The 27,737-nt window shown below is 46.3% G+C and overlaps 1 protein-coding gene across 1 annotated transcript in view; it reads left to right on the forward strand.

Moving 5' to 3' along the window:
* PROM2 (prominin 2) overlaps nucleotides 1–25,291 on the forward strand; it is a 46,110-nt gene extending 20,819 nt beyond the window's left edge. Inside the window, exons 13-24 of the mRNA XM_083453843.1 lie at nucleotides 3,383–3,474; nucleotides 3,931–4,015; nucleotides 6,881–7,027; nucleotides 7,175–7,246; nucleotides 9,227–9,319; nucleotides 11,632–11,685; nucleotides 17,564–17,644; nucleotides 18,903–18,971; nucleotides 19,889–19,978; nucleotides 21,392–21,498; nucleotides 22,616–22,705; nucleotides 23,933–25,291. Coding sequence (XP_083309969.1) covers nucleotides 3,383–3,474; nucleotides 3,931–4,015; nucleotides 6,881–7,027; nucleotides 7,175–7,246; nucleotides 9,227–9,319; nucleotides 11,632–11,685; nucleotides 17,564–17,644; nucleotides 18,903–18,971; nucleotides 19,889–19,978; nucleotides 21,392–21,498; nucleotides 22,616–22,679 — 954 coding nt within the window. The 3' untranslated portion in view covers nucleotides 22,680–22,705; nucleotides 23,933–25,291. The remainder of the gene's footprint in view (nucleotides 1–3,382; nucleotides 3,475–3,930; nucleotides 4,016–6,880; nucleotides 7,028–7,174; nucleotides 7,247–9,226; nucleotides 9,320–11,631; nucleotides 11,686–17,563; nucleotides 17,645–18,902; nucleotides 18,972–19,888; nucleotides 19,979–21,391; nucleotides 21,499–22,615; nucleotides 22,706–23,932) is intronic.
* The last annotated feature ends 2,446 nt before the right edge of the window (nucleotides 25,292–27,737 follow it).

The raw sequence follows: 27,737 nt of genomic DNA on the forward strand, positions 1-27,737 counted from the left end.
TGCTCTTGTTATCTTCCGCTTGGACTACTGCAATGTGCTCTACGTGGGGCTACCCTTTAAGGTGACCCGGAAACCACAACTAATCCAGAATGCGGCAGCTAGACTGGTGACTGGGTCCTGAGAGACCTATATTGGCTCCCAGTACATTTCCGAGCCCAATTCAAAGTGTTGGTGCTGACCTTGAAAGCCCTAAACGGCCTCGGTCCTGTGTACTTGAAGGAGCGTCTCTGCCCCCATCATTCAGCCCAGACACTGAGGTCCAGCGCTGAGGGCCTTCTGGCAGTTGCCTCACTGCAAGAATTGAGGTTACAGGGAACCAGGCAGAGGGCCTTCTTGGTAGTGGCACCCGCCCTGTGGAATGCCCTCCCATCAGATGTCAAGGAAACAACTATCTTACTTTTAAAAGACATTTGAAGGCAGCCCTGTTTAGGGAATTTTTTAATGTTTGAAGTTTTATTTTGTTTAATATTTTGTTGGGAGCTGCCCAGAGTGGCTGGGGAAACCCAGTCAGATGGGCAGGCTATAAATAATAAATTATTATTATTAATTATTATTCTAGTTGATTGGGTGGGGTTAATTTCATAGCCTATGTCGTGCTCCCCTTGTTCTTTGATTGCTGTGTACGGAACATAGGAAGCTGCCAAAACCTGAGTCAGCCCATTGGTCCACCTCTTCCCCACTGTCTGCACTCACTGGGGGCTAATCCACACTTACCTTTCCTCTACTCTTTCCAGGCACACTCCATGCTTTAAAGATCGTCCTTTCCCCATGAAATCTGTTCTTTAAATTTCAATCAGAGCAAACAGCAATCCACAGAAAACCCAAATTGATGTTTGCTTTGATTAATGCTAAAGAGTGGGTTTTTGTTGCGCAAAAAAATAAATAAATTGCTGTGGCCTGGGAAGAGTGTGGCAAGAGGCAGGTGTGGATAAGCCCTGGAAGTGGCTCAGCCCTTCCTGGAGATGCCAGGCATTGAATCTGGAACCCTCTACCTGCAATGCAGATGCTTGTTTTTGATCAGGGAAGTGGCCTTGGCAGTTGGGTTGAACTCGCTCCCCTGTTGCAGCAATGCCCTCCCCTGAGGCTTGCAGATCAAGACTTGTGAATGTCAAAGAATAAAAATCTAACAAGGTCGATCTCCCCTGCCTGCTAATTCTCATTAGTAAAGAAACCAATGTGCTCTTGCACCACTTCCATTAATTCGGGGGGGGGGGGGAGTGTTGCAAAAGAACTTCCACAGAGATTTTAGCTCCTGTGCCCAATTGACCCAGTTCTCATTCTGCTTCTTTCAATGCAGAAGTTTGGAACCTCAGGTCTGTGGGCCTATTTTCCTGGCCCCTGGAAGTCTCCCCAGGCCACACCATTTACTGCTCCCACTTTGCATTACTTGCTGGGCTGGAATGTGTCTTTAAACTCTGGTGTTGTTTCTTGATTGTCTGGATGAGGGACAGAGATGGGTGTTTTCCCACTGATGTAACAAAGCTGCAGAAGCTTCTGGGCGGCCGGACCAGGAGGGCAGGCAAGAAACTAGTTCCCCTGGCAAATACCAGTTGTTGCCCAACCCACAAATGCCTGTTGATGCTTAAGCTGCACTGTTGTAGCCAGTTGCTCCCTGAAAATGGCCCTCCTTCTGCATTAGTGAGGCTGGGAACTCCATCCACAAAAACTTGCCATCCTATCCATGCTTAGCTCAGGATTCTGGCCTTTGCTGAGCACAAAGTCCTGCGCAGCCGAGATTGGCTTTTCCTTTCCTCCTCCCTCTGGCTTTCTCTGTGTGTCACCCAGGAGAAGGTGCCTGCCACGCTGTGCAGAATGATCCAATTAAGCTATCTCTTGGCCCTCTTCATTCTTTCGCCCTCCGGCGCAACGGGCACAAGGGGACCATGCCAATGAATTAATTAAATCTCATCAAATAACAATTAACACTTGATCTGCATCTAGAATGGAAGTGCCTGCCACTGCCTTTCAGCCAACTGCAGGAAGAGGGTGGAGGGAAAGAAGCAGGCCAGGGCTTTCTTTCATACTTAGAACTCACAAAGTGGAGCAGAGATATTTGATTACTGTCAGCATAGCCAAAACTCTCCCAGGCAACCCTGCTCAGTAAATCCTTTGTACTGTACTTGGAAAAGTGTTACAGTAATGGCTCAAAACAGCAAAGAGTCCCGTGGTTCGAGAGACACTGTCATTTATACAGGCGTAGGGAACCTTCTTGAGCCCAAGAGCTGTATTCCATTCTGGGCAAGCTTTGGCAGGCCACGTCCAGTGACGGGCAGTGCCAGAGGCAAAAGCGGCAGAGCAACAAATGGGCATGTTGCCTTTGCCCAGTAGGCTTGTTTCTACGCACCCCCCTCTCTCTCCTCCACCCAGGCAAGGAAGAGGCATGATCAGTTCCAGGACACCTTTCAGCCAAGGCAAGAAAGGAACGTGTGAAGCAGGACCGGAAAGGGTTGGGGAGAGTAGGAGCGGCCTGAGCAGAGTTCATATGCAGGAGGGCTGCATTTGGTCTCCTGGCCTAAGGTTCCCGACCACCAGTACATAGATATTTAGTTCAAAAAAAGTCACCTTCAAAGGTAGCTCCATGAAGAGCGCATTGCAGTAGTCCAGCATGTACCACTCTGGGGAGACAATGTGCAGGCAGGCAAGGTCTCAGCCAGGAAAGGTCTCAGCCGGCATACCCAATGGAGCTGGTAGACAGCTGCCCTGGACACAGAATCAAGATCAAATTCTTGCATATGTAGAACAGGTATTATGTGGGACCTGTGGCAGTTCCAGTTCCACACATGCAACGGCCAAGTGGGCATATATGGGGTGAGGTGATCTCACAGGTAAATTGGCCCCAAGTTGTTAAGGCTTTCTGTACTAATAGTAACACCTTGAATGTTGTCCAGTAGCAAATTGGCAACCATTGCAGCTCTCTGAGCACAGATATTATATGCTGGCAAGGCCTCACTCGTAGATAGAGATATTTGGCATAAGATTTTGTGGACCAGATCTCACCTCATCAGTTACACACAGTTGGTGCACGAGGATGACTCTCTCAGGAGTTTGTGGGAAACTTTGTGGGCTGGCAACAGAGAAAATTCAGATTAGGTTCTGCTGTGGAAGGAGATGTGGCTACATATGGCTCCTGTCCCAAAGGCCAGAAGCTCCGTCCACGTCCTTTGGCAGGAGTGGGCCAGGCCAGTGGGCAGCAGGAGCTCAACCAGGCATGGTCTTCTCCAAATAGGTGTTCTTGCAGTCAAGGGCTGGAAGAAGCAGGAGGCCACACTGTTGTGGGCCTCTAGAACTAGCTGGAAAATGGATTTCTAAGGCTCATCCCTGCCCTGGTCTGTTAGCATTAATTGGCTCTAAATGATGTTTTGCTCCTCTTTCCAATCTCCAGTTCATCGACATGCCTGGCAACTTGCCTCCTTCCATGAATATCACTGAGCACCTTGGCCTGAAGAAGAGCCTCAAGATCACTTCTGCTTATCAGTGAGTGTACCTGCTGTCAGGCTACTCAGGGGGCATTTGAGTACACAGGACATTTGGGGCTGTGTCCTTGCTTCCTACCAAGATGACTCTAGAGCAAAGCCAAGAGCGTTGTTGATCCTAAGGAGCTAAAATTAAGGCTCCTTTGAGCAATACTAATCCACTTTCTATTTTGTGGTTTAGCAGGCAGGATTTGTTTGTTTATTTAAGCATTTTCTGCTTTCCTTCTTGGAATGTTTGTGTGTTGCTGAGTGGTTCCCTGTAAATAAGATTGCCACATCTCCAGATGTGATGTGATTTGGAGAATGGTACCCATGTTTTTGAAAAGCGATGTGAGCAACAGCTAAGAGCACACATTGAGTGGGATGGAACTATCCAGCAAGCCAGCAATATTGTGCGATGCTGAAAGGAGAGGGAAGGAGGGAGGCCAGGTCAACCTGTTTCCACTCCTTATTTCAGGCAATGTAAGAATGGGGCTGGTCTCTGGGAAGTTCTGCAGCTGGAGGACAATTACACCCTTGACAAATATCTCCAAGTTTCCAAGGTAAGAAGGTTCCTCTGCTGAACTTACATCTCTTCTTCTCCCACTCAGTCACAGAGCCTTCGTGTCATCACAAATCTTCAGGTGACTGTAGCAGCTCTCATTGCTGACGGCTGCTACAAGCACCCTCTTGGCTCCTCTCATAGCACTACTGCTGTCCACATGCCTGTTGGCTCATCCCGCCTTTTTTTTTTCTTTCTCCTTCCTCACTGCTGCTGCACAACAAATCCAGACACCACTAGAAGGCAAGTGGGTGAACTAGTGGGTGGCCCCAGTACTCAGGAATGTCTCCCGTGTGAAATGGCTGTAAGATGGAGCCATAAAAAAACCTTAGTTGCACTCTGCCCTCAAATTATGTCACTATAGTAAATTGTGCAGATTTACCCAGTTGACATGTGTTTGTTCCAAGCTGCATAATTGCAGTATTTGGGAAAATATGGATTTTTGTTGTTTGGCGTTAAACAAGCAAACAGGAAACCTCCCCATGTACTCATCCCATAGAACACCAGAGGTGTCAGATCTGGCTGTGATGAGTCATGCCTCTGTTTACATCTCAGTCAGGTTGCAGCAACAGGCTCCTCATGAGGCTGCCACTGAAGATCGTTCAGGCATTTCAGCTGGTTCAGAAAGCTGCAGCCAGGATGTGAACTTGGGCAAGTTATAGGAAGCGCATGCCTGCTAAGTAGGGCTGGCCCTACCATTAGGCAGAGTGACGCAATTTCCTTTGGTGTCTGTTCCTCTTGAACCCCTGGCCATTCTGCTGTGTTGAACACCAGGCGCCTGTGAGCCACAAGAGTAAGTCCATCTCATTTCCATGCAGAATTTTAAAGGAAAATCCATTTGAGATGCATGCGGAAACACACAGTTGCAGTCATTTATCCAAAGTACATATGAGGTGGTCCAAGGGCTACAACGCTGCCTCCATTTGTATAAAATGTTCCCCCCCTTTTAAACTTTTAAAAGTAGTTAGTCCAGCCACCCACAGCCTGGAGCGCCAGCACACAGGGGTTCTTGCTGCCATATACTTGGCACACAAATGCAGCGAGTGCCCCTGGGAGCAGTTGATTGTGTTCCATCACTCAGGGGGGATTGTATAGGAAACAGCAGGGCTGCCCCCATGTTTCTTCTGTATAATTACTGAGTGCCATTTTTGCATTTAAATTAAAAATCTTATCTTTTTTATAGGGTTTTATTGTTACGGCTATTTTGATTCTTCTAATTTATCATGCATTGTATTTTGTTGTTTGTCACCACAGGCATAAAAAATATATCAAATACAAGGTTTAAATGTAATCAGTAAACAAACACTTTGTTTTGTTTACCAAAAATGAACTTTGGGACTGCCCCCGCCCCCTCAGATAAGCCACTTCTTCCTGCATGGTTTAATTTTGACCACAAAACCAAATTTTGGTTTAATCTTTGCATAATCTCTGAACGTAATTCAGGGTTCACTGAAACTACTCCTATGAGACTTGGACTCAAATTAGATGTTATGAGGCGTCCTGTAATTCTTTCCTCCATTTAAAAAACAACCAAACCCTAATACTCAAAGCAGGCTCAGCAAGGTTCAAGTCTAAGCACAATAAGGAGAGGCTGCTGAACCCATTCCTCTTTAGTCCAAGATGGATAAATATTGGTTGTATCCAGTGCTAGTTACACTCAGAGTAGACCCATTGAAAGTAATATACATGGCTAGCTATGGCCATTGATGTCAACGGGTCTACTCTGAGTAGAAGTTAGCAAGGTGCAGTCCTTGGGGTTCCTGCATTTTTCTCCTCATGGGTAAAAATAGCAGCTTGGGAGGGTACTTCTGAGCTGGAAAATGACGGGAGGGAGAGGAGTAACGAGCCTCTCCCTGCCCAGACTTCCCCAACTCAAACCTTTAGATTATCTAAGCCAGGCTTCCTCAACCTCAGCCCTCCAGAAGTTTTGAGACTACAATTCTCAGCATCCCTGACCATTGATCCTGCTAGCTAGGGATCATGGGAATTGTAGGCTAAAAACATCTGGAGAGCCGAGGTTGAGGAAGCCTGATCTAAGCAGTTTTGGATTAAGAAAAGAAAATTGTAGGAGAGCATATGGAATGAAGGGGTGGGAGGCTGGAGCTGGCCAGCAATAATACAGTACAAACTCATCTTACATAAGGGTTATGATCCAGGGATGGGGCATCTATGCAAAAACTGTATACTCAGGCCACCCTCTTGGAACCACCCCCATGTGACTATCCTTATCTTTCCGGAGCTGTGCACCAAGCAGGTTCTTGCCCCCTTGCATATCGGGCTCTGGGGTGCTCTCACAAGAACTTGTGGGGCCTCTGAGTTCCTGTGAGAGCATCACAGGCCTACTAAGCAAGGCAGAGAGCTTCAAAGCTCTTTCTATACCAGGGAAACTCTCCACCATCCATGCTTTAATTTGTGCAATTTCAACCAGCCGGCCTACAACCATGTAAAGTCAAAATGTTCTGTACAAAAAAATGCAGTATATAGGAAATAAAAGAAGTTAGAAAAATGAAATAAAAATCATACAGCATCTAGCACAGCATGTTAGAATTTCTGCAACAGCCAGAAAAAAACATTGAGCGGTCTGCCAAGACCCTCAGCAATTTTCAAGTGGTCCACGGTGGGGTAGAGTTTGAGAACTTCTAGCCTAGGATAGTCCCCTCTGCTGCTTTCTGCCCTCACCTGGCCCTTGAAGGGAGTGTTTTGCTCCTTGGGCTACAGGAAGCTGGGGAGAGGTGGCAGGAGACTCAAGCAAGCACTCATGGGTTGCAGTGGAGCCTACCTTGATTCTGCTCTTTGGGATTTCGGATTCCCTTTTGGATTTAAGTCATGGTGCTCACTTACGCCACCTTCCCACCTTTTGCTCCAGTACACTGCAGAGTTTCAGAAGCGCTTGGACAATTTCAATATCCGCTTTGAAGACATCGTCCTGTTAAATGCAGAAGGGAAGAAGGACCTGGAGACTTTCCGAGACAGCAGGATTGACCGGGTAGACTATGCAAACTTCAGAGCAGAGGTGAGAGGGAATGTATGGGAAGCAAAAGCCTTGTCTGTCTCTTGTTTCTTCCATCAGTTGCTGAGAATATTATTTGGGGATGCTTTGAATACTTGAAAATAATGCTATAGCAATGCTGTTACTCTTACTGCTACTCTTTTTTTCTAGATGCACAACCCTGTGGTGAGGACAAACATTCAAGATTTGGCAGTGGAGCTTGAGAGACTTAGCAAGGTTCAGGTAGGTATCCTCAGCTTCACTGAGGCCTCATCTGCAATGTACCTTTAAAGCAATATTTCAACACTTTAAGCAGTTACAACTTCCCCCCAGGAATAATGGGAACTGTAGTTTTTTATGGGTGCAGAAAGATGAGAAGACTGAAGGGGAGGCCTGATAAAGATGGCAGTTTAAGTTTTTTACCCCACTTCCCCAAGCACTATCAATGCACCAACTAACCTTATAGACATTGAGAAACAAGTCAAGAAACATGCAGCCTGGCAAGCGACAGGGTATCGTCTTCTATCCAGGAATGGGAGGAGAGCAAGCATCAGGTAATGGCCACTAAACAAATAAAACTCCCAAAGAAATATGAAGCTATAACAAACTTTATCCTATCAGAAAGGACTGCCCAACTAGAAAAGTTGAGACAATCTATGTCAGGGTTTACCGTATTTTTTGCACCATAACACTCGCTTTTTTCCTCCTAGAAAGTAAGGGGAAATGTCTGTGCGTGTTATGGAGCGAATGCCTGCGGGTGGCGGGGGGGGGGATCTGCTGCAGTCGTGAGCAGAGGATCCATGGTTCCCCTTCCTTCCCTCCTCCATGGTTACAAAGCATGGATCCACATGGATCCTCAGGATTTTTGCATTGGGCTACTCCAAACTCACTGTCAGATCACATGTCTGTGGCCACAGCATGAACCACAAAAATCATATATCCACTATTTCGTTTAGAATATTTTTTTTCTTGTTTTCCTCCTCTAAAAACTATGTGCGTGTTATGGTCTGGTGTGTGTTATAGAGCGAAAAATACGGTAACTATGGAGGGGAGGGTAGCTATAGCCCCAACTGAATCAAGCGGGGACAGCTTACAGTGGCCATGAAAACAGCTGACAAAGCCTTTGATAAACAGGGCAATAAAATTAAGCAGCTTCCTTTGTATACAAGAGACGTTTAACTCACCTCAAGGTGCATGGTCTACTTGAATCAAATTTCCCACATGATACCAGGGGAAACATCAACCTGTCGGAGGCGATGTCAGGAAACTGGAAGTTGCATACATACGACATGGTTTTGAAATTTTTTAACCCATTTTGGGTTTGGGTATTTAAAGAGTTGAGTTTAATATACAAAATGGACCGGCAATCTCCCCCTCAAATTGCTTTACTTGGAATAACTCTACCAGTTTCTCATAAAGAACTTTTAACGTCCCTTCTTGTGGCAGCATGTGTGGAAATAGCCATGCAATGGCCCCCTGCCTTGAGCTCGAACATTGAAGCATGCTACTCCAGAGCATGGGCAAGAGCCCTGGCTGAAAAGCTGATGTGCCAGAAGTGTGCGACCAAAGGGAATTCTAACCCTCACCTTTTCTATATTGTGTGGCAGCTGATTTTGGGTTATGTGTGTCAAGAAGATTGTGTTTATAACCCACCGGGATTTCATGGTAATATGTGGAAACATCTTTTGGAGTGAACCATAAGAATTTGATCCGATATTTCTAAGCAAGTTGCTTGATGTGTTGCGAGTTATAGAATCAATGAATCATAGAATTGTACAGTTGGAAGGGATCCCCAGTCCAACCCCCTGCAATGCAGAAATTTATATTTTATGTGTGATGTGAAAAATGAACATTTATTTTTTCTAAAAAATAAAAAAAATAAGAGTGCTGGAAGATGTTAGAAGGTGCCCTCCCCTTTCCGCTCACAGAGCTACAGTTCTCAGAGTGATTTAACAATTGTTCCCTCTTTGCAGGGAAATCTGGGAATTGCAGCTCTGTGAGGGGAATAAGGAGTCTCATCACAACTCTTAGCACCCTTAACAAACTACAGCTCCCAGGATCCTTTGGGGGGAAGCCATGACTGAAGTTGTGTCATAGTGCTTTGAATGTGTAATGTGGAGAAGGCTTAGGTCGCAAGGGGAGGAGGAGACCCAATCCAGGGAGCTTTTTGCAAATTCCCAGCTTTGCCCTCCATCCAATCTGAACTATTGGTGTTCCCTGTAGAACGACAGAGCCCTGTTAGAACGACTCACTGAGGAAGCTCAGAAGCTCAAGGAAATTCAGAATACGAAGGTCCTCACAATGGAGGACCTTGTGGTAAGTACAAGATGTCACAGAAGAGAACCCCACCCGGGGCCCCTGCTGTAGACGTCCTCGGTTTTCATGCTTCAAGCTGAGGATGTGCTGAAGCCCTGAACTGAATCTTTTTCAGCTTTCCTTGAAATTCCTCGACAGTTTACTTGATTACACTCCCGCTGCCACTGGCCCATGTTTGCTGCAAATTTAGCTTTAGCAAATATTTGTAGCTTCTTCATTGTTGTTTTTATCATTGTCCACCTAGTACAGGTGAGCACTGGCTATTTTCATTGCATTTATATCCCACCTGCTTCTCCAAGGAGCTCATGGTGGCACACCTGGTTCTCCTCCGCATTTAATCCGCACAACACCCTGTGAAGTAGGCTCGGCTGAGAGGCACCGACTGGACCAAGGTCACCCTGTGAGCTTCATGGCTGAGTGAGGATTTGAACCCTGGTCTCCTAGGTTTTATTCCAACACTCTAACCACTGCACCACACTGGCTATAGGTCAACAGCATACCCTCCAACATTTATCTGATGCAAATAGGCGCTGTGGGTAAAACCTCAGCGCCTAGCACTTGCCGATCATATGGTTGGCAGTTCAAATCCCCACGGCGGGGTGAGCTCCCGTCGTTCGGTCCCAGCTCCTGCCCACCTAGCAGTTCGAAAGCACTCTTAAGTGCAAGTAGATAAATAGGTACCGCTTTATAGCGGGAAGGTAAACGGCGTTTCCGTGTGCGGCTCTGGCTCGCCAGAGCAGCTTCGTCACGCTGGCCACGTGACCCGGAAGTGTCTCTGGACAGCGCTGGCTCCCGGCCTCTTGAGTGAGATGGGCGCACAACCCTAGAGTCGGACACGACTGACCCGTACGGGCAGGGGTACCTTTACCTTTACCTTTACCTAGTCTACATCAGAAAGATTCTCCCCCGTTTAGCTCACTTCACACATAGACATCCTATACACGTCTACATTGGTCACCTTGAGCCAATTACAACCTCTCCGCTGAACCTACTTCAAAGGATTGTTGTAAAGAAAAAATGTGTGAGGGAAGGTATCATGTACAACACCTCCAACAGATAAAGGCAATGAATTAAAATTTTAGCTGTAGGATGCCTTGAGTCCCTGTCAGGAAAAAGGAATACAGTGGTACCTTGGGTTACATACGCTTCAGGTTACATGTGCTTCAGGTTACAGACTCTGCTAACCCAGAAATAATTACCTCGGGTTAAGAACTTTGCTTCAGCATGAGAACAGAAATCGTGCTCTGGTGGCAGCAGGAGGCCCCATTAGCTGAAGTGGTACCTCAGGTTAAGAACAGTTTCAGGTTAAGAGCAGACCTTCAGAACGAATTAAGTTCTTAACCCGAAGTACCACTGTAATAATAATGAAAACTGTGAGACTGACCAGGAACATACCAGAGAGTAAATCCTCCTGAACTTAGTGGGACTTACTTCTGAGTAAAAAGGATTGCAGTGTAAGGCTGCACTGCACAGTCTTTACCCACCCAGTCGCCTGGGAGTAAGCTTAATTGAATACAATGGGACTTACTTCTGAGTAGACAGTGTAAGGCTCCATTTACAATATAGGAATAAACATTTCACACATATCCTAAAAAATGGCTGGCTGCTGAAGCATTGCAATTGAAGAATCTAAAGTGGATTGGGTACATTTTCCTTCAAAATTATAGGAAGGGCTATGTTTGCCAGTGCCAAAATTTCCTTCGTTTGGTGCAGGTATTTTATTTTCAGTATAAACAAGAGTCCATTTTTGCACCTACACACACCTAGATACACACAAGCATGCAGCAAAGGCTCCTGTTTCCAAAAAGGACAGGGATGGGGATCCTGATCTCTCCACAACTTTTAATTGTTCTCCAAGATGTGGAGGGGAAGAAAAAGCAAAACTGGGACATTCTGGGATCAAATCAGAAACCAGGATGGCTTCTGTAATTCCGGGACTGTCTCTGGAAAATAGGGACACTTGGAGGGTTTGCAATAGGCAGGTCAGAGACTTTAAATGAAAACCTAGGAATGTGCTGAACTCCCTTGAAACATTTATTTAGTCTTAAAATTCCTCAGAAGTTTTGCCCGAGACAGTCCACTCTTCTCAGAAAAACTTGTTTTGCTTCATTTGTAAGCCAGTCATATATCTAAGCCACACGATGTGGATTTGGCCCACATGACTTCTAGATGTGGAAAGTCTCCAAATTGTAGGCTGCAAATTTGGTTCTAGGTAAGGTGAAAGTGAGAGTTCTGGGTAGAGGGGAAAGCAAGAGATCATGAGGGGAATGGTCCTTTTATGGGGTACGATTCACCTGTTCATTTTCTTATAGGCAAAGCTGAAAGAAAGTGTCGATTACCTATCAACGCTGGGACCTGGCTTCCAGGTATTCTTACAGGCTATACAGCTGGAATGGGGTTCTTTGGGGTGCTAAAACCCATTCTCCAAGGGAATTATCCAGGTCTGCACTCTTCTAGTATGTCACCGGTAGTTTTAAATCTATTTATTTATATAATACATAATATATATTAGCATGTTTCTGAAACCTCCAGATATATTCTTTTTGAGGTTGCTTGAAGGACCCTGCTAAATGTGAGTCAGCTTGCAAATTTAAACACAAGACTTCCTCTTTTTTCTTTTTTGTCTATTTGGGATTCAAAAATATTAGAATAATCCTATTAGAACCAACACACCAGAACCTGAATGAGTTCTGAAAAAAATTAACATCAGTATTGTGGGTGACCAGATTGAAAAAATGCAACATATTTTCTTTTCAGCGCTGCACTCCCTTCCGCTGCCTGTAGTTCTTATTGGTAGAAGAGAAGCCGCATAGCCTTTGGTCACTTCCAGACTGACACTGTTTTCGAGGTGGTGGTGGTGGTCTCGGTTGCATGCCAGCAAGTTCCAGTTGTGCAATTATAGCTGATTGGGCTGTCCTTCCCAAAAGATGTGTGTGTTTGCCATAAGGAAAGTGATGGGGGAATGCACTGGGAAGAGTGAGATAGCACTTGCTTGAGGAAACGTTACCTAAATTTGCCCACAAACAGATCAGAATGGTTGTCTGGAAGTAACCTTTTTCTTGAAATACACATTTTATTCTAGTTTTAAATGTAAACTGGAAAGAATATCCACCCTTAAGTTTCTTCTTCAACAAATCTTGTGCAGCAAGGAGAAAAACAGTGAAATTCTCCAGGCAATTGGCTTATTGAGCATTCATCCAGCTTTGCTTGCACAAAGTTTATGTGCAGTTTAGATATAACAAGCATTTATTCTGATTTATTTGCAGGAAGTTTATATGGCACTTCAATGAGCATCCTTCCTGCATTTTTCTTGATTTGCTCACAAGTTGCTTACAAGTCTTTCCGTTAGTCATTCGTTCATCTCACACTTTTCAATGTGTTTCACCATAGCTTTCTCAATTGCAAAACGTTTTTATTGTTTTAAAGTAGATTTGCTGATACTTGGACAACATGTCAACATGTCTCTTTAATTGCACAAACCTATGTATTTGGCAGGCGCTTGAATCTCTCCCACAAAATGCTGGCATTTGGAAGACAGCCGATGTGTCCAGAGTGCCTGTGTTCCCTAAGCAGCTGCCTGCCCTGCAATTTCAGGCAGACACAGTCACTTGTGGAGCTGAGACAAATTTAATCTGTGATCCCATTTCTAATTAGTTTATCTACTAATTAAATTAGTTAAAACTGGCAACCCTGTTGGGCAATCTGGAGCAGGTTTACTCATACGCAACACACACTGAGCGCAGTGGGAATTACTCCCTAGCAAGTGTGTTTAAGATTGCAGCTCTGGTAAATTTATTAATGGCCAAGGGGTTTGTAATATTAATAATAATAATAATAATAATAATAATAATAATAATAATAATAATACCCCACCCATCTGGCTGGGTTTCCCCAGCCACTCTGGGAAGCTTCCAACAAAATATTAAAATACAGTGGTCTGTTAAACATTAAAAACTTCCCTAAACTTCAGATGTCTTCTAAAAGTCTGGTAGTTGTTGTTCTCTTTGACATCTGGTGGGAGGGCGTTCCAGAGGGTGGGTGCCACTACCGAGAAGGCCCTCTTTGAATTGTGCTCAGAAACTTTGAATTGTCCTCAGAAACATACCCACCATCATCTTTAGCATAAATTGCTTATGCTTTTTGCTTTGTTGGTTCCTAATTTCCAAATTTTGTAGACATTGTATCTTTTCTTACTGCTTCTTGGACGAGGGTAGGGTGAGCAAGGATTACTCACCTCCGTCACTGGTGTTGTGCAATGCCAGGTCTATAGGCAACAAAACCGCCACCCTGCGAGATTTCTTTATCTCGCAGGGGGTTGACCTGGCTTGTGTGACGGAGACCTGGGTGCGCGAAGGGGCAACAGTTACCTTGCGAGAGATGGCGCCCCCGGGTTTCTCTGTCCTCCACCAGTCGCGGACTGTGGGCCGGGGGGGAGGGGTGGCATTATTAATCCGGGAAGATTGTCCTTTCAGGGCTCTACCATCGCCATCGATCCCCGGCATTGAATGTGTTGGCCTAGTGTGGGGCTCCGAGGAGAGCTTGGCTGTCTGGCTGGTGTACCGGCCACCTAGCGCACCAGCAGCCACCCTGTCAGGCCTATTGGAGGCGGTGGCCGGCTGGGCCTTGGAGTTCCCTAACCTATTGGTATTGGGGGACTTCAACACCCATGCTGATGCCACTCCCTCCTCACAGGCTCTGGACCTGGTGTCTTCCATGGCGACACTAGGGCTCTCCCAGTTTGTTTCGGGCCCCACACATCAAGCAGGCCACACGCTGGATTTGATCTTTGGCGTAGGTATAGATGTGATCATGTCTCCTTCGATGAAGGTACCATGGTCTGATCACTACGCCCTGAAAGCCAGGATTGACTTTCCACCCCCACCCTGCTTAGGTGGCGAGCCAATTTGGGCTCGCCCGCAGAGGCTGATGGACCCTGATAGATTCCGCCAAGCCTTGCGGGACCTTGCTCCCCCTGGCGACTCATTGACTGAGCTTGTTGAGGGCTGGAATATCCAGCTCCTGGCAGCCATCGATGAGATCGCACCTAAGCGCCCTCTGCGACCCCGCAGAAACCGGGCTCCCTGGTTTACCGAGGAGCTCCGGAAAATGAAGCGGGACCTCAGACGGCTAGAGCGAGTATGGCGGGGTGCCCGTGACGGAGCCTCAAGAACATCTTATAGGGCTTTTATGAAAACCTACGAGATGGCGGTGAAGGCTGCTAAGAAGTCTTACTTCTCGGCCTCCATTGCATCCGCTAGCTCTCGCCCGGCGCAATTATTTAGGATAATCAGGTCTTTAACGTCCCTTGAGGGACAGCCAAATTTAAATAACAATTTGACACACAGCTGTGAGGCATTTGCGAGCTTTTTTGCGGAGAAGGTCTTGTTGCTCCGCCATGACCTCCCTGCCAATTTGGATACAATAAAGGAACTGGAGGCCCCTCGACTGTCCTCGGGTCCAGTATTGGACCACTTCAACCGGATATCCCCAGCCGATGTGGACAGACTCCTCCGAGCTGGAAAGCCCACCACCTGTCCTCTCGACCCGTGCCCGTCTTGGCTGATTAGAGCGTGTCCAGATGAGGTGCGGGCCCTCCTGGGGGATATCATCAATTTGTCCCTTGGCACGGGGACATTCCCAGGAGAATTGAAGGAGGCAGTGGTGCGCCCGCTCTTAAAGAAAACATCATTAGATCCTTTAGATCTATCCAATTACCGCCCAGTTTCGAATCTTCCGTTCCTGGGTAAGGTGATTGAGAGAGCGGTTGCTGAACAGCTTGGTGGGTTTCTGGATGAAACATCGGCTCTCGACCCATTCCAGTCCGGCTTCCGCGCTGGTCATGGGACCGAGACGGCTCTGGTTGCCCTAACAGATGATCTTCGTAGACAGCTGGATCGAGGTGGGTCGGGGCTGCTGATTCTTCTAGATCTGTCAGCAGCTTTTGACATGGTCGATCACGAACTTCTGGACCACCGCCTTGCCGACGTGGGGATTCAGGGCACAGCCCTTCAATGGCTGCGCTCGTTTCTCTCTGGTCGGGGACAGAGGGTGGCGCTTAGGGGGGAATTGTCATCGCGCCACTCCTTGGTGTGTGGAGTACCTCAGGGTGCGATACTCTCCCCGATGCTTTTCAACATCTTTATGCGCCCCCTCGCCCAGCTTGTCCGGAGTTTTGGGCTGGGTTGCCATCAGTATGCTGATGACACCCAACTCTATCTGTTGATGGATGGCCATCCTGACTCGGCCCCAGACACACTGACCAGATGTCTGGAAACCGTGGCTGGATGGCTACGTGGGAGCCGGTTGAAGTTAAATCCTTCGAAGACAGAGGTCCTGTGGCTGGGACGGGACGATATGGGATTGAGGGGGCAACTCCCATCTCTTGCGGGGGTGCAATTAGTGCCAGCACCGTCCGTTAAGAGTTTGGGTGTAATCTTCGACACCTCCCTTTCAATGGAGGCGCAGATTGCAGCTACAACAAAGGTGGCATTTTTCCATCTCCGCCAAGCTAAGCAGTTGGCTCCTTACCTCTCTCGTCCTGACCTAGCCACTGTGATCCACGCGACGGTCACCTCCAGACTGGATTATTGTAACTCGCTCTACGTGGGGCTGCCCTTGAGACTGACCCAGAAACTCCAGCGGGTGCAGAATGCTGCAGCGAGACTCCTTACGGGGTCTTCGCTGCGAGATCACATTCACCCGGTGCTATACCAGCTGCACTGGCTCCCGGTGGAGTACAGGATCAGGTTTAAGGTGCTGGTTTTAACCTTTAAAGCCCTATACGGCCTAGGACCCTCGTACCTACGGGACCGCCTCTCCTGGTATGCCCCACAGAGAAACTTACGGTCTTCAAATAAAAACACCTTGAAGGTCCCAGGCCACAGAGAAGTTAGGCTGGCCTCAACTAGAGCCAGGGCTTTTTCAGCCGTGGCTCCGATCTGGTGGAACACTCTGTCACAAGAGACCAGGGCCCTGCGGGACTTAACATCTTTCCGCAGGGCCTGCAAGACAGAACTGTTCCACCAGGCCTTTGGCCAGGGCACAGCCTGACTCCCTCCACTGGCAATCTTCGCAGAGCTCTGGCCCAATGGTTGCCAGTGGCTTGAATTAATTAATTTTATAATGAATGATTTTAAAGTGTTGTTTGTGCTGTTTTACTGTTGTTAGCCGCCCTGAGCCCGGCTTTGGCTGGGGAGGGCGGGATATAAATAAAATTTATTATTATTATTATTATTATTCTTTTCTTCTTTCTGGTATCTTCAATAACCAGCAAACTGGGCTTTGCACGTGTATTATCCATACCATCGTCATCTTACGTATTAAAACCCTATTGAAAGGAACTCTTCAAGTTCTGCGTATCTTTCTAAGCAGCATGCAGTGCCTATTTTATTCTTCATTAGAAGCCCTTGCTTCTATTTAATTCACCACTGAGGGATTTCAGCAAGCTCATTCTGTAACTTCATCTTTCAAGGATTGTGACTGTAACAGGGTAATGAAGTGTAATCTAAATTCCACCACCAGCATCTTGCAAAATTATGCACCAACTGGAAAGGTTGCTTGGGGGTACTGAACCATAATTACAGAGATAGGAAACTCCTTTTGATAAAAGAAAAGGTTCTTCATTTCCTTCATGTATATGTCAAATACAATATGCATTTTCTACACAGAAAGACTTTCTTGCTACAAAATAGTGTGAAGCCCATGTGTCATGTGTGCTGGGGTTCTGTTATGCTTGTTTTTTTGCTGTATTAGTGTGGGTGGTGATGGCTTGTGACCGTGAAACACAAACATGTGCAACCAGAAGGCATGATGATCCACACCTGCCTTTGCCAACCTGGCACCCTTCAGGTGCTTTGGAGAACATCTGGAGACACCAGGTTAGCAAAGGATGCATTGGAGGGAACCGAGGAAGAAACTGCAAGAGGTTGTCACTCTTAGCAGCTGCCCTGTGCTCCTTGTCACTTCTAGTTTCAGCCTGATTCACGGAGGGGAGGCCTGTCAATGGCTTTGTACATCATACAAAGCAATGTTTCTGAATACCAGTTGCAGGAAACCATAGGAGGAGAGAATGCTCTTGTGCTTGGGTCCTATTTGCAGGTTTCCCACAGGCATGTGGGTGGCCACTGTGGAAACAGGATGCTGGACTAGGTGGGCTATTGACCTGGTCCAGCAACCTTTTGTGATGCTCTTATCATCTGTCGGCACCCCCCGTATTGCTAAACTTTCTCCCTGCTTCCCCAACAGGCTCAGATAAACAATACCGAGGCTCAGATTGGCCTTATTGAGAAGATGTTCCCCATACAGACTCGGAAAATCCTAAGGCAGGTGAGTAGAAGGAGAGGTGATGGCATTATTCAGCATATTTTGTGGCTGTAACAGAGGCTGAAATATAGGTGTGCAAGAGCAGCAGCGGCACTATCAATTTACTTCCTTTGCTGTTGAAATGGTACGTCTGTCTTCAGCCAGAGGGCTGCTGCTCCACATGTCATTGTTCTAGGAGGCACACATGACACTGAGCCCATTCTGCAGCAAGTTAGGTCAAGTGAGCAGGAAACATGTCATGCATCAGGTACTGCACACTTCTGAATTGCACCAGCATATCCTGCTTGTGAAGCCATTTAATTAGCCACTGTGGGGAAGAGTACTGGATTAGATAGTAGGAGGGAAACTTGAAATTGAGCCTGCCTAACTGGTGGCTTCAGAAACAAGACACCGACCAAAATCAGCATTTTTCTAAATTTTGTAATGCAGTTCTCCAGCCAAGTAATGTCTACAGAAAGGCATATACTAGGGTAAAGTGCATGAACATGCATGGTAGCAAAAATAACATAAAAATGTATTATATTACTGAAAGCTGTGTTGCAAAAATATGTATTTTGGGATAAATTCACAGTAAAATGAGTTTTTAACATTGACCCTTTTTTTAATGGTAAATTGATGCTACAAGAATTGAGCATATGACTGCAAAGGTGAGAAAGTGAAAGCAACTGAAATTTGTGCCTCCCTACTAGAAGGGAGGAGGCCTGTTATATTCATAGACCCTGAATATAGCAAAGCAAGAGGAAAGTTCGGTTTCTAGAAGTTTTCTTAAGGAAGGAAAACAGAAAGTCAGTTGGATGTTTGTAGAAAATGTGTGTGCATTAGAGGCAGAAGAAACCAGGACTGACCAAAGCTATTTGCTGTGTGTTCTCAAAGCACACATGGGCTGTATGAAGCAGCACTTAGAGTTGCCAGGTGTATGTCAGCTGCCCCACAGAAGCAGCTGAGTGACTTGTCCAAGGTCATTTAGTGAAGGGATGGCTGAAAGGGGATTTGAACCTAGGTCTGATGCTGATCATTTGATGGCTGGATCTGTGTTAAAACACTTTTTGCAAATGGGCAACACATGCAGTCTGCTTCCAATAAATGTGAAATGCAACCTAGCTAACAACATATATTTGTAGCATAATTTTTGTGTAGGAGCAATCTTCAATTTGGAAGATAATGCATTAACTGGTGGAGGAGCAGGGGTGGGGCATCTCTGATTACCCTCTTGAGAAGCACTGGTTGGAGTCCTTTAACCTGCACCTCCTTTCTCCTCCAGGAGCTGGATTGCTTTGTAAGAAAAGAGGTGGGGTACGTCTCACAGTACCTGAAATGGCTGAGGAGTGTGGTAAGTATGAGATTCTTTTGCACCCGAGTGGTGCCTCAGGAGTGAGATGGTGCTGAGCCAAAGTGGCAGTGACCACTGGACAAACCTTTCCTTGGGGTGGGGTGTTGATCAGATGTATTAGAAGGGCAAGATGTCTGTTGTGGGAAATGCATCACGAGGGCAGAAGAAGGGAAAGTCGTGTATAAGTGAAAGGGCCAGGTGGATGAAGCCAGCATAATTCAGGAAAGAAATTGTCTGCATGGAGGCCTCTGTGACTTATTGGAGGCTTGCAAATGCCAGTTGTTCATTAATTGAGATTTTTAATTAATTCACCAAGTCTCAAGTTGTAGTTTAGGCAGAAGTAGGTGGGCTGGTTAGCAGTAGGGATAGGGGTGAGGTGGTAGGGAGATTAGCGCAGTGCTAACACACCAACAGGAGCACCAGATTGGTTATGCCATGTGTTTGCACCACTGCAACCACCCTGCTGCCTCGCCTCGTCCCCTTTGCCTCCTGATAAGCAACAAGGACCCACCTGCTGGGAAGCTGGTGTTAGTGGATCTGCTTCACCTGGTAAGCAGTTTCTGAGTTTTGGTGAAAAAAGAGCGTAAGAAATCTGTCTCTGGCCACTTCCATTCCAGGTGACCTGCTTTTAAAGCAGTGATTACAATTTGTTTGTGAGTTATAGGATGCTTCAAAAAGCAATTGTTATTCCTCACTATCCAGTGCATTACCCCCTCATTTTTCTTAGCGCAAATATCCAGGTGTGTGTTCTTTTTTTTGGGGGGGGGGTCAGGTTTGTTGTACAAGAATAACAACTTTAATAGTCCAAGCTGAATTTGTCAGTATGTGACTGAATCCTGCCCCAAAATAGTGACAGTCTGGAAGCACCCTGTGAACAAGTTCTGATATGCGCAAGCAATTCTCCTTTTCTGTTCCAGCTAACGGAGGATGTTGCATCATGCAAACCCTTCTCCACTGCTCTAGACAATGGCCGGGTGATCTTGTGTGATCGTATTGCAGATCCCTGGGTAAGTGCTCCAGATAGTTCCTCTACTGTCTAAAATTTGCTGGCCCTCTTCCTCTTTGCCTTTTGCTTTATGTGTTTTCTCAGATCCAGGGTGTGGCTAATCAGGCCTCCCAGGTCTCCCCGCCTGGCCTATGAGTTTGTGACAGGGCAGGTAAGGACAGGGCTAAGGACCCTCTGCAGGCATGCCAGGATTAGGGCCCCCACATCCTCTGGGCTCCCAAGCAGGGGCTGCAGCCACTCCAGACAAAGCCCTAGCCTGACTCACTATTGCTATTGTTTTCCAAAGAAGGTGGCAATGGACAGCCTTCATCAGGGCAAATTCCCTGCTTTGATTGAATCTGCGCAGAGTGCGCAAACCTGTGGGAACCAGGAATGTACATGAGCAGCATTTGGGAGACTTGCACAAAGCTCGCACAGTGGTCAGACTGTGTCTGGTCTTGAACATTTGTTATAGGGAAGGGTATGTGTAGAAATTAGCCGAGCTGGAGCATTATGGCTGACAGCAGGGAGTCTCTTTCAGCATCTAACGCCTCTGCTCAGAGACCTGCACTGGTTACGGATTCAGTGTGCTAGTATAGAAAGCCCTTAACCACTTGAAAGCAGTTTACCTGCGAGATTGCCTTTCCACAATCTGTGGAACTGCCACCATTTCAGGTTCCACATAATACTCCTTACACAGTTGCAAAAAATTGATCTTTCAGTGTGGCAGAGCCCTTTTTTCTTTAGGGACACCTATCCAGACATTCTAGGATGCGGGTGGCACTGTCGTCTAAACCACAGAGCCTAGGGCTTGCTGATCAGTAGGTTGGCGGTTTGAATCTCTGCGACGGGTTGAGTTCCTGCTGTTTGGTCCCAGCTCCTGCCCACCTAGCAGTTCAAAAGCACGTCCAAGTAGATAAATAGGTACCGCTCCGACGGGAAGGTAAACAGGGTTTCCATGCGCTGCTCTGGTTCGCCAGAAGCGGCATAGTCATGCTGGCCACATGACTCGGAAGCTGTCTGTGGACAAACGCCGGCCCCCTTGGCCTATAGAGCGAGATGAGCACCGCAACCCCAGAGTTGTCTGAGACTGGACCTAACGGTCAGGGGTACCTTTACCTTTATCCAGACATTCTGGCAGCAGAAGTAGTGTGTTTTAATCTGATTTTAGCTTATCATTGATACTGATTTTTTTTTTAAACGCTTTAAACAGCTGCTTTCAACAGTTTATACTGGCAATTTTACTGTTCTATTTGTTTTGTAAGCCACTTTGAGGTTTCTCTTGACAGCCAAAGGGTATATGAATTTTATGAAAGAACGAAATACTGTATGAAAGTAAATTTTTCATTTGGCGATCTGCCAGCCATGGCGTCCATGTCTTCCCAGAGGATGGAGCCCATCACCAGGGTTTGTCTCTCTGTGCTTCCTCCCCCAGAATGCCTTCTGGTTCAGCCTGGGCTGCTGTGCCTTCTTCCTCCTCCCCAGCATCTTCTTCGCCATCAAGACCACCAAGCACTTTCGTCCCATCCGGCACCGATTAGTGTAAGTGTTGGGCACAGACGCAGGGGGGGCCTTGGGGCGGCCTTCACATTCAATTCAATTCATCTGCTTATTAGATAATTTGCACACCAGCCTTTGCTGTACAACCCCCTGGGTGACTGCCAACAATGAAACAGCATGGAGAAGAAAAGATATAAGCACAGAAATAGCAGCCATAAAACCATATTATCCAGCACGGCTGTAGCTCAGTTAGAGGCTATGATGGGCGCAGGGGCATGCGGGCCTGCAGGGGTGAAATAGGGAACAGGGACCACAATCCAGCACCCTGTGAAGGACCCATCAGGTCCAGAGGCCTTATGGACACCCACAGTATTTCCTCCCACTCTGTTAAACAGAGAATAAAAGTCATTGATTTTTAAGAGCCACATATGTCAGCCTGTTGCCACATATCCCATGGCCTTATTTAACCTTTTTAATCAATACCTATTTTATTAGCCTTCAAACCTTGTACATGACAGGTGTTCTTCTATCGTCCCTTTTAATGGTTAGTCTTGCCTCTGTAACTCCACTTAGGTGGAGACCGTCATGCAAGTCAATGCAGTATACAGTGATACCTCGGGTTACATAAGCTTCAGGTTACATACACTTCAGGTTACAGACTCCGCTAACCCAGAAATAGTGCTTCAGGTTAATAACTTTGCTTCAGGATGAGAACGGAAATTGCGCTCCAGGGGTGCGGCGGCAGCAGGAGGCCCCATTAGCTAAAGTGGTGCTTCAGGTTAAGAACAGTTTCAGGTTAAGTACAGACCTCTGGAACGAATTAAGTACTGAACCCGAGGTACCACTGTAAATTATCTTCTCATGAGGCTGTTTCCAGGCTAGACTTTGGAGACCCTTGTGAGTATTTTCTTCTTGAGAAAATGAGCAGGTGGCAAATTTGAAATGTCACTTTTTCTCTCATGTTATATAACCTGTCATTGCCCTTCATAATCTATTGCATTGAGGCTGTGGTTTGCAATTTGGGAGTAATTCTTAGTTGGCCATAATAAACATCCTACCTTCCCCAAAACAAGCTAATGAGGTGAAATAGCTTCACAAATTTGTATTGTCACTTCTCCCCAAACCTCTCATTTGTGTTTTCCCCCCATGTTGTGTCTAGCTCTACTGGGTCAGAGGAAACTTACCCCTTCCATATCCCACGCGTCACGTCTCTGCGACTGTAAGCAACTCCAGGTGTTTCAATATCCAGGTGAGAGCGATGTGCGTTCTCTGGGGACCTGTGACCCCTGGGCTGCTCATGCAGCCGTCCCTCTTTCTGCCACAGGATCATCAAGCGCAAAGCTGCCACAATAGCTCAGAGAACAAAACTTCTGGGCACCTTTGCTAGTGTGAGAATCTCAGAGCCACCAAGTGCTCTTTGACAACATTCAGCTTTCCCAGGCTAAGCTCTTAAAATTACAAAAATGGCACCAAGGTAATAATTACTGCTTAAATACTTTCCTTGCTCCTTTCTCGGCATTTGGAAGTGCCTCAGATTCAGATTCAGATAAAACTAAAATACTGTGCTCACTGAATCTCTGAATGGCAAGAGACTCTACCAGGTGTTCCTGAGGTTTATTTTCCTTGGAACGAGGGTCAATGGAGATTGTGATGTATTTAGAATATATTGTTTTATTTAAACACATACACAACATGAGCATAGGATGGAGGGCACACAGCAGTAACACCCCAACAGATCTTGCTTCCCCATTACGGATTTATTGGCAGGAGTCCCTCTCCTGACTTTTTTGTGACCTAGCTAGGAATTTCCCTTCTTCCACAAAGACAAGCCTTGGTTTTAGAGAAAAGCAACTGACATTGGAGCCGCCCCCTGCACACACACCCTGCACATTCAACCCTCTCAAGTCAAGTCGCTCTGTGTCTCCTTTCAGTTCAGCCAAAACACACAGACACGGCCCCTCTTGTTCCAGCCAGGTGAAGTGGGAAAAGCCCACCTATTTATCTCTATGGCAGCAAGGCTTACACTAAACTGCTGATGTGACAGTACCTAGCTGAGTGGCTAAGGTCATTAACTTTACATAGGAATTGGTTTGACCAGTAAGTAGGTCTTTTTCTACTGGATTCCAAACCTCACAGGCCAGTAAGGGACCCACTGGTATCATCCAATCCTATAACAATCCCTCCAACCCTATAACAAACTAGTTTTTCTCCCTTCTGTTAATAGTACAACAGATGAAAGTGAGGGAGAGGGCCATTTTGCTGTCTAGGGAACAGATAAGCACACAGAACCTTTAGGACCAGCTTCTCTCCACCTTAACCTGTTAAATGGCAGCAGTCATGTCAAGCATCCTCAAATAATCCAGCTGGAGTTTCCGACTGAGATTCCTGATGCCTTTCAGAACTCTGCTAAACTCAATTAGGCCTGTCTGCCTATAGAGCCCCTCACCCAAACCATACTCATGTTTTTCACTTGCAGGAATCACCATGGGGAAATGGCTGGATCCTTCCAAGGTGGCCCTCTGCACTGCGTGGGGTTGATACTGAGCTCTTCATGAAGTGACTTCTCTTGGACTGAAAACTTCTTATCCCTTCGCTGTTACTCATCTCGTCACAAATTTGCTTTCCTTCCAAGTATCCCTTGCTGGTCCTCCTCACTCAAAGAGAGCGAGTAAATTTGTAGATGATGGCCAGGTGGTTGATGTCCTCTTAAGCCTTTCTCTTGCAACCTGGTATGAGGCCTGTTTCACCACTTGGCAGGTTGCTTTTTAATAATAACATAGATGAGACTGAGTAGGGATGGAGGGTTCTATAGATTTCAGTTCTCACGGTTTCTCGTTTTTCAAATCTTAAATTCACTTCTCCACATTTCTGCAGCACATTTCTGCATTTTTTTAAACCCACATCATGATAATTCATCAGCATGTTAGTTGATCTTCCCCTGATAAACATAATATTTTATGCAGTGTGCTATTTCCCTCAATATATGCTTTTTTGTAAGCACTCTTTCTTGGAAAACTGCAAACCAAAATTTCAAATTCGTGAGACCTTTGAGGCACAGCTGTGTTTCAATTTGCATATTAGATTCAGCTTTGAATACACCCTGAATCAGTTTCCTTCTCCACTTCTAGGGTAGGAGGAATCCCCCACCTTGCAAGCGGCAAGAGCTGTGGTTGTGCTGGCCTGGTGCGTCTGCGGGAGTTGAGGTTGCCAGAATAATTCCACATTGTCAAAAGTATCCACCTCCTCCCCTGATCAAAATCTCAGATTTCAACTTAAGAATCTTTATTTATATAAGAAATGGTGAAATGTGGGATGAAGCAGAAAACAGATAGGCAGCATTAAGAGAGAGAGAGAGAGAGAGAGAGAAACAAAACAGTTTATTCCCTAGCTTAGAATACACAGCAGCTTCCAGGGTCTGAACCTGAGACCTTCTACATGCAAGGCAGGTACTCAACCAGCAGCCACTGAGCTGTGATGCTGCCTTCCATGTATGCACAAAGGGGTAATGCAGTGCTTATTTTTAGCAAAATTCTCTCTGCATGCCACACCAGCAAGAAGCAATTCAGGCACTGCTTTCCCCTGGTGCTATGCATGTAGGAGTGTTGCTAAAAATAGACATGTTATTCTGTCCTTTGGATGTGCATGCCTCTGCATGCGCCACGCAGAAAGAAAATGGCCCGCTCCCACGTATGCACGGAGCTCCTGCCATCTGAGCCCTTTAGGGACAGCAATCTGCCAGTCTTGTGTATAATAATGGCTGCAATTTGCCCCAATCGGTTTGTGAACGTTGGCCTATTAATAAATAAGGCACTTTGGAAAGATGTGGCTATCAAAACTTTTTGTTGCATGTGTGTCTTTGGGGAAGAGCAGGGGGTGATTTGGGAAACCCAGGAATGTCAGAGGTTGTCTCTACACTGACTGGCAGCTGCTCCCCAGGGTTTGGGACAGAGGACTTTCCCTGCCCTACAATTGGGACTGAACTTGGGGGCTTCAGGGAGCTGTGGTCTTTCCCCCTCAAGATGTGGAGAGTGTCCTCTGGTTTCAGTCATCCTGTGGTGATAGTTCAGCTGCTTTAGCACTCAGAGTTTCTTACAAGTAGGTTTGGCAGATTCAATCCAGAGAGAAGTTTGTCCGGCTCAACTTCTCCTACTATTGCATCATTATCAGGCAAGAGGAGAGAAGCCTGCCTTTGAAAAAAATTAATTTGACACAGCCTTGATATTTTTGATAAAAACATATGTCATACCAGGATGAAGGCATAAAAAGTAGCCATGAACAAATTTCTCAATGTGTATCAAAAATATAACCTCCACTGGTTAATCTGAAGAACAGGAAAACCCATATTGTATTGAAATTTCTATTTCCCCTATCAGTAGCCAGCCAGAGGTGCAGATGCTTTTGTCCAAAACATGTGGAGGGCACCAGATTGGTGAAGCTGCCGTGCAAAATCCAGAAGTCACTTGTGAGTTGCCAGTGCACCAGTGCCTTCCTGCAAATAAGGCTGGGCAATTAGAAATGCAAAAAAATCTGGAGGTAGGGATCTTGGGATTTGTAGGCCAAAAACATCTGGAAGGCCGAGGTTGAAGAAGCCTGGTTTAGATGAAGGATCACTACTGATGTGTGCAGTCACACGCTGCTTCTACATATGACAAAAAGTCTTGCCACGTTTTTTAAGTGTTTCAAAACCTATGTGACATGCCTGAGCAAAGGTGGCAGCGTGTCCAAAGGACTGTGCCTCATTCCTACGGTATGTCCACATTCGTGGCTTCAGACACAAGGAGGTCTTTTCCTCTGCTGCATTATTTCAATACAAGAGAGGGGTGGGGATGTCTCCTCTGTCACACATGACCTTTTGGTTTCCCTGCCCCTGCAACCTCCCACCCCCTGAGGAATTAATGAAACTGTCCTAGGCACATGGGCACTCAGCTGCAGGTGCATAACAGCTTTCTCAAATGTACACACCGTTATTAAGAAGCAAATTGCAGCTTAAGTTTTCCAGTTGGGCTGAAGCTGATTTGAGAAAAAGGCATCAAACAGCAGTATTTGTCAAGAAACTGCAGCATCAATGTGGATTGTGGCTAACATCACGCAAATGTGGTTTCAAAAACTAGCAGTGGAAATGCGGAGTAAGTGGTCATGTGAACATGCCCTGAAAAACAATTGTCTGTTTCCCAGCCTGAAATTTTCTAGAATACTAAATCTCACTAGATCTGGCAACATTTTGTTTCCTCTTAAAGCAGCTGAGTGCAGTCAAATTTAGCTACCTTCTGGCAGGGCATTTGAATACAACAGCAGTTTTCTCCGGCAGGATTAAATCTGCTGAAAGCTATAATCTGCCAAATGTTTCAGTTCAGTTTGTTATAATCTGTTGGAGCTTTTTCAAGTGGTATTTTTTATAGCTGGAGATTATTATTATTTTAAGGGGGAGGGAAGGTTTATAAAAGGACCTTATGCCAGGCTTTGTCAACCAGGTGCCCTCCAGATGTTTTAGACTCCCAAGTGCCTTCAGGTCCAGCCGGCACGGCTGCCCTCCCATCAGTCCCAGTGTCGTCTGGCTGGGCTGACTGGGGCTGATGGGAACATATGGAGAGTGCCCGGCTGGCAATGTCTACTGTACACTCAAGGCAGTTAAGCATATGTCTGTGTGTTTTAAAAAAGGAAATAGTTTCGAAAAGGACACTAAAAGACATTGCCAGTTAAAAAAAAGGCAGCCCAGAATAAAAAAATTTCATCCTTTCTTCAGAAAGAGCTGCTTGAAGTCTGCTCCTTTTGTCACTTCTGATGAATGGGCAATTATACTTAATAGTTTGGATAGTGCTCTTTTGTGGAAATGCATTATTCACCTTCCAACATGCTCCTGCTTAGGCAGACCACTGCTCCCTCTCCTTGGCCCTCGATGGCTGTTACTTCTCCAACCCCTCAGCCGGCTAAAGTCACCAGCTCCCTTAAACAGGAAAGGGGATTCTCTCCTTTGCTGCCTCCAGTGCTCCCCTGGGATCCTGCGCAGCACTATTCTAGCCCTCTGTCTGGCCCTTGGGACTCTGCCCAGGCACCCCTTCACACACACACCCCGCTTCTTCGCATGGCTGCATGGAGGACACAGAGGGAGGAGTGTGTGTGTGTGTAGAAGCTACCTGCTGTGCAAAGGTAGAGTTGGGCCCACCCATTTCTGGCATGTGGCCCTCAGAAGGTTCCCCAGAAGGGCATGTGGCCCTTGGGCAGAAAAGCTTCCCCCACCCCTTCTCTACACTCTTTCACTCCCTTTTCAAATCACTGTTCTC

The sequence above is a fragment of the Podarcis tiliguerta genome (assembly GCF_965153285.1).
Source record: "Podarcis tiliguerta genome assembly, chromosome: 8".
NCBI lineage: Eukaryota > Metazoa > Chordata > Lepidosauria > Squamata > Lacertidae > Podarcis > Podarcis tiliguerta.